At 59.7% G+C, this 7,830-nt stretch overlaps 1 protein-coding gene across 1 annotated transcript; it reads left to right on the plus strand.

The window, feature by feature from the left end:
- Nucleotides 1-1,250: 1,250 nt before the first annotated feature.
- LOC138350054 (serine/arginine repetitive matrix protein 1-like) lies at nt 1,251-2,246 on the plus strand. Its single transcript, XM_069300336.1, has one exon. It carries the CDS (start codon nt 1,251-1,253, stop codon nt 2,244-2,246), a length of 996 nt encoding a protein of 331 aa, XP_069156437.1.
- Nucleotides 2,247-7,830: the final 5,584 nt, after the last annotated feature.

Raw genomic sequence — 7,830 nt, forward strand, 5'->3', positions numbered from 1 at the left:
ACCTGGTGACCTGCTCCACCCTCACCTGGTGACCTGCTCCACCCTCACCTGGTGACCTGCTCCACCCTCACCTGGTGACCTGCTCCCCCCTCACCTGGTGACCTGCTCCCCCCTCACCTGATGACCTGCTTCCCCCTCACCTGGTGACCTGCTCCCCCCTCACCTGGTGACCTGCTCCCCCCCCCCCTCACCTGGTGACCTGCTCCACCCTCACCTGGTGTCCTGCTCCCCTCTCACCTGGTGACCTGCTCCCCCCTCACCTGGTGACCTGCTCCACCCTCACCTGGTGACCTGCTCCCCCTCACCTGGTGACCTGCTCCCCTCTCACCTGGTGACCTGCTCCACCCTCACCTGGTGACCTGCTTCACCCTCACCTGGTGACCTGCTCCCCCCTCACCTGGTGACCTGCTCCCCCCTCACCTGGTGACCTGCTCCACCCTCACCTGGTGACCTGCTCCACCCTCACCTGGTGACCTGCTCCACCCTCACCTGGTGACCTGCTCCCCCCTCACCTGGTGACCTGCTCCCCCCCTCACCTGGTGACCTGCTCCCCCCTCACCTGGTGACCTGCTCCCCCTCACCTGGTGACCTGCTCCACCCTCACCTGGTGACCTGCTCCCCCCTCACCTGGTTACCTGCTCCCCCCTCACCTGGTGACCTGCTCCCCCTCACCTGGTGACCTGCTCCCCCTCACCTGGTGACCTGCTCCACCCTCACCTGGTGACCTGCTCCCCCCTCACCTGGTGACCTGCTCCACCCTCACCTGGTGACCTGCTCCCCCCTCACCTGGTGACCTGCTCCCCCTCACCTGGTGACCTGCTCCCCCTCACCTGGTGACCTGCTCCCCCTCACCTGGTGACCTGCTCCACCCTCACCTGGTGACCTGCTCCCCCCTCACCTGGTGACCTGCTCCACCCTCACCTGGTGACCTGCTCCCCCCTCACCTGGTGACCTGCTCCCCCTCACCTTGTGACCTGCTCCCCCCTCACCGTGGGGCTCTCACCACGTCACCCTGGGGCCCACACCACGTGACCGACACCACGTCACCCTGGGGCCCACACCTCGTGACCCACACCACGTCACCGTGGGGCCCACACCACGTGACCCACACCACGTCACCGTGGGGCCCACACCACGTGACCCACACCACGTCACCGTGGGGCCCACACTACGTGACCCACACCACGTCACCGTGGGGCCCACACCACGTGTCCCACTCCACGTCACCATGGGGCCCACACCACGTCACCATGGGGCCCACACCACGTCACCATGGGGCCCACACCACGTCACCGTGGGGCCCACACCACGTCACCGTGGGGCCCACACCACGTCACCGTAGGGCCCACACCACGTCACCGTGGGGCCCACACCACGTCACCGTGGGGCCCACACCACGTCACCGTGGGGCCCACACCACGTCACCGTGGGGCCCACACCACGTCACCGTGGGGCCCACACCACGTCACCATGGGGCCCACACCACGTCACCGTGGGGCCCACACCACGTCACCGTGGGGCCCACACCACGTCACCGTGGGGCCCACACCACGTCACCGTGGGGCCCACACCACGTCACCGTGGGGCCCACACCACGTCACCGTGGGGCCCACACCACGTCACCGTGGGGCCCACACCACGTCACCGTGGGGCCCACACCACGTCACCGTGGGGCCCACACCACGTCACCGTGGGGCCCACACCACGTCACCGTGGGGCCCATACCACGTCACCTTGGGGCCCACACCAAGTCACCATGGGGCCCACACCACGTCACCGTGGGGCCCAGAGTACGCCACCGTGGGGCCCACACCACGTCACCGTTGGGCCCACACCACGTCACCGTGGGGCCCACACCACGCCACCGTGGGGCCCACACCACGCCACCGTGGGGCCCACACCACGCCACCGTGGGGCCCACACCACGCCACCGTGGGGCCCACACCACGTCACCGTGGGGCCCACACCACGTCACCGTGGGGCCCACACCACGTCACCGTGGGGCCCACACCACGTCATCATGTGACCCACACCACGTCACCGTGGGGCCCACACCACGTCATCATGTGACCCACACCACGTCACCGTGGGGCCCACACCACGTCACCGTGGGGCCCACACCACGTCACCGTGGGGCCCACACCACGTCATCATGTGACCCACACCACGTCACCATGGGGCCCACACCACGTCACCGTGGGGCCCACACCACGTCACCGTGGGGCCCACACCACGTCATCATGTGACCCACACCACGTCACCGTGGGGCCCACACCACGTCACCGTGGGGCCCACACCACGTCATCATGTGACCCACACCACGTCACCGTGGGGCCCACACCACGCCACCGTGGGGCCCACACCACGTCATCATGTGACCCACACCACGTCACCGTGGGGCCCACACCACGTCACCGTGGGGCCCACACCACGTCTCCGTGGGGCCCACACCACGTCATCATGTGACCCACACCACGTCACCATGGGGCCCACACCACGTCACTGTGGGGCCCACACCATTTCATCATGTGACCCACACCACGTCACCGTGGGGCCTACACCACGTCACCGTGGGGCCCACACCATTTCATCATGTGACCCACACCACGTCACCGTGGGGCCCACACCACGTCACCGTGGGGCCCACACCACGTCACCGTGGGGCCCACACCACGTCATCATGTGACCCACACCACGTCACCATGGGGCCCACACCACGTCACTGTGGGGCCCACACCACGTCATCATGTGACCCACACCACGTCACCGTGGGGCCCACACCACGTTCATCATGTGACCCACACCACGTCACCGTGGGGCCCACACCACGTCACCGTGGGGCCCACACCACGTCACCGTGGGGCCCACACCACGTCACCGTTGGGCCCACACCACGTCACCGTGGAGCCCACACCACATCATCATGTGACTCAGACCACGTCACCGTGGGGCCCATACCACGTCACCGTGGGGCCCACACCACGTCATCATGTGACCCACACCACGTCATCATGTGACCCACACCACGTCACTATGGGGCCCACACCACGTCACCGTGGGGCCCACACCACGTCATCATGTGACCCACACCACGTCACCATGGGGCCCACACCACATCACCAGTTGGGCCCACACCACGTCACCGTGGGGCCCACACCACGTCACCGTGGGGCCCACACCACGCCACCGTGGGGCCCACACCACGTCACCGTGGGGCCCACACCACGCCACCGTGGGGCCCATACCACGTCATCATGTGACCCACACCACGTCACCGTGGGGCCCACACCACGTCAATATGTGACCCACACCACGCCACCGTGGGGCCCACACCACGTCACCGTGGGGCCCACACCACGCCACCGTGGGGCCCACACCACGTCATCATGTGACCCACACCACGTCACCGTGGGGCCCACACCACGTCACCGTGGGGCCCACACTATGTCACCATGGGGCCCACATCAAGTCACCATAGGGCCCACACCACGTCACCGTGGGACCCACACCACGCCACCATGGGGCCCACACCACGTCACCGTGGAGCCCACACCTCGCCACCATGGGGCCCACACCACGTCACCGTGGGGCCCACACAACTCCACCGAAGGGCCCACACCTCGCCACCGTGGGAGCCACACCTCGCCACCATGGGGCCCACACCACGTCACCATGGGGCCCACACAACTCCACCGAAGGGCCCACACCTCGCCACCATGGGGCCCACACCACGCCACCGTGGGGCCCATACAACTCCACCGAAGGGCCCACACCACGTCACCATGGGGCCCACACAACTCCACCGAAGGGCCCACACCTCGCCACCATGGGGCCCACACCACGCCACCGTGGGGCCCACTACAACTCCACCGAAGGGCCCACACCACGTCACCATGGGGCCCACACAACTCCACCGAAGGGGCCCACACCACGTCACCGTGGAGCCCACACCTCGCCACCATGGGGCCCAGAGTACACCACTGTGGGGCCCACACCACGTCACCGTGGGGCCCACACCACGTCACCGTGGGGCCCACACCACGTCACCGTGGGGCCCACACCACGTCACCGTGGAGCCCACACCACGTCACCATGGGGCCCACACCATGTCACCGTGGGGCCCACACCACGTCACCGTGGGGCCCACACCACGTCACCGTGGGGCCCACACCACGTCACCGTTAAGCCCACACCACATCACCATGGGGCCCACACCACGTCACCGTGGGGCCCACACCACGTCACCGTGGGGCCCACACCACGTCACCGTGGGGCCCACACCACGTCACCGTTAAGCCCACACCACGTCACCATGGGGCCCACACCACGTCACCGTGGGGCCCACACCACGTCACCGTGGGGCCCACACCACGTCACCGTGGGGCCCACACCACCGTGGGGCCCACAACGTCACCGTGGGGCCCACACCACGTTACCATGGGGCCCACACCACGTCACCGTGGGGCCCACACGACGTCACCGTGGAGCCCACACCACGCCACCGTTAAGCCCACACCACGTCACCATGGGGCCCACACCACGCCACCGTGGGGCCCACAACGTCACCGTGGGGCCCACACCACATCACCGTTAAGCCCACACCACGTCACAATGGGACCCACACCACGTCACCGTGGGGCCCACACCTCGCCACCGTGGAGCCCACACCACGCCACCATGGGGCCCACACCACGTCACCTTGGGGCCCACAACGCGACCGTGGGGACCCACACCACGCCACCATGGGGCCCACCACATCATCGTGGCGCCCACACCACGCCACCGTGGGCGTGGTGTGGGCGCCACATCAATACGGAACAAGTGAACAAGAGTTTGTTTCAATGATGTTGACTGAAGTCCGCACTCCGCCACACTCAGTCGTTACAAACAATAAGAGCCTGAATAGAGTTAGACAGGTGAATGTTGAGAGACTCTTACTCCCGCCAGTTTCTTGCCACTGTTCAATATAGAAGAGGTTAGGAAAACAGTGAACATATCCAGAGCAACGGCGGGTATATCCACCACCAACCATAGTCCAGAGCAGCTGCGGGTATATCCACCACCAACCATAGACCAGAGCAGCTGCGGGTATATCCACCACCAACTGTAGACCAGAGCAGCTGCGGGTATATCCACCACCAACTGTAGACCAGAGCAGCTGCGGGTATATCCACCACCAACTGTAGACCAGAGCAGCTGCGGGTATATCCACCACCAACTGTAGACCAGAGCAGCTGCGGGTATATCCACCACCAACTGTAGACCAGAGCAGCTGCGGGTATTGTAACACCGCTCTTTGTACCACCACTCTAAAATGTACCACCACTATAATGGAACACCCAACTAATAATGTAAACACTACTTATCCTGAGTAACACTTCCCCATTGGTTGCACTTGATAACACTGTTATGAAACACGGTAATGTGAGCTGACATATGATGGTTACACCGGAACCAAAAGATACACTGCCAATAAGGAAATGCTAACACCAGGATTAAATACGCTGCCACCATCTGCCTTTTACCATTGAAACTATATCAAGCAACGAGGCAAGAAACATTGCTTGACTTGGAGAGTACTTTCTATGACTGTCATTAATTATGAAAACGGTTGTCAGCCACTATATCCAAAAGGCTAAGAGGATTCAACAATTGACACAGACGGGAAATTTAACATGAGTTTATTGAGACCAAAATTATGTCAATCACCACTTATAAATCCTACTCTAACACTGGCAAAAAATTTAAGAAATTTGGACATGGAACAAAACTTCAGAGATCACACACATTACCTTAAGACCTGTCTCTCCCTGGCTGAGATGTTCTTCACAGCCCTCTCTGGACCCCGGTGTCCGGCACTCTGTCCTTACTAAGTCCCTACAGGACCTCTATATACAACCCCCACAGGGGGAGGGGGAGATCTGCTGTTGCTACCCAGATCAGAAATGCTAGGGGGGTCGGGCCACACGTGCACAAACACTTTAAACAATATTTCAATAAGCTTGTTTGACATTCACCATACACTCTTCAAGAGAGGAGTTATTAATTACGTGTGTGACTGACCTCTGACCTGGCCAAAAGGGGGAGATCCAGGGATGTTTACACATAAGAATCTGGAGTCTAACTCCCTTGCCTGAAATATTACATACTTGAAACTATGCTGACTAAGACTAACCCAGGAATTTTTAATCAATATACAAGATAAACCGGAGGTCATCTGGGCTGACCTCTTGGAGAAGGCTTCCCTGGGTGTGACCTCTATGGGGGGGGAGGTCCTGGGTGTTACAGCTCCCATTACCTTGAGGTTACCTTGAGGTGCTTTCGGGGCTTAGCGTCCGCGCGGCTCGGTCGTCGACCAGGCCTCCTGGTTGCTGGACTGGTCAACCGGGCTGTTGGACGCGGCTGCTCGCAGTCTGACATTTGAGTCACAGCCTGGATGATCAGGTATCCTATGGAGGTGTTTATCGAGTTCTCTCTTGAACACTGTGAGGGGTCGGCCAGTTAATCGCCTTATGTGTAGTGGAAGCGTGTTGAACAGTCTCGGGCCTCTGATGTTGATAGTGCTCTCTCAGAGTACCTGTTGCACATCTGCTCTTCAACGGGGGTATTCTGCACATCCAGCCATGCCTGCTGGTCTCATGTGATGTTATTTCTGTGTGCCGGTTTGGGACCAGCCCCTCTACTATTGTCCATGTGTAGATTATTATGTATCTCTCTCGCCTGCGCTCAAGAGAATACTGATTTAGGCTCTTTAGTCGGTCCCAGTAGTTTAGATGTTTTACTGAGTGGATTCTAGCAGTAAAGGATCTCGGCAAGCTCTCCAGGTCTGCAATTTCTCCAGCTTTGAAAGGGGTTGTGCATTGTGCAGCAGTACTCCACTCTAGAGAGCACAAGCGTTTTGAAAAGTATCATCATCGGTATAGCATGTATAGTGTGAAAAGTTCTTGTTATCCAACCAGTCATTTTTCTTGCAGTTGTGACGGCTACTTTGTTGTGCTCTTTAAAGGTAAGGTCTTCCGACATGAGTACACCCAGATCCTTTACTTGCCTTTTCGTTCTATGTTATGATTTGCCTGAGTTTTGTACGTGGTTTCCATTTTTATATTTTCATTTTTTCCGTAGCGCATGAGCTGGAACTTATCTTCGTTAAACACCATATTATTTTCTGTAGCCCATAGAAAGACCTGATCTACATCTGACTGGAGGTTTGCCGTGTCCTCTATGTTGCCTACTTTCATGAAAATCCTACTGTCATCTGCAAAGGATGATACAGTGCTATAGGTTGTGTTCTTGTCTATGTCCGATAGGAGGATGAGAAAAAGTACTGGAGCAAGCACAGTACCCTGGGGGACTGAGATCTTCACGGTTGATGGGCTGGATTTTATTTTGTTGATTATTACACATTGAGTTCTGTTAGTCAGGAAATTGTAGATCCATCTGCCTATTTTTCCGGTAATTCCTTTTGAACGCATTTTATGTGCAATAACACCATGGTCACATTTATCAACACCTTTTGCGAAATCTGTGTAAATTACATCAGCGTTTTGTTTGTCTTCCATAGCATCTAATGCCATATCATAGTGGTCCAGCAACTGCGACAGGCAAGAGCGCCCTGTTCTGAAACCATGTTGTCCGGGGGATGGAGTTGCTCCTGAGCTACCGTGCAGTGAGGACGTGTCGCCTGCTCGCTCCAGTAGTTTGAGGTGGTTGCCGTTTTCGCCGGCAGGAGGTGTGGGTGTCTCTACCCTCCCTGCTGTTCCTGGTGGTGTGGACGTGGCGCTTTTACGATGGGCGGCCATCTTCCCCCTGTCGTGAGGGTAAACTCCATCG

The sequence above is a fragment of the Procambarus clarkii genome, chromosome 43 (assembly GCF_040958095.1).
Source record: "Procambarus clarkii isolate CNS0578487 chromosome 43, FALCON_Pclarkii_2.0, whole genome shotgun sequence".
Taxonomy (NCBI): Eukaryota; Metazoa; Arthropoda; class Malacostraca; order Decapoda; family Cambaridae; genus Procambarus; species Procambarus clarkii.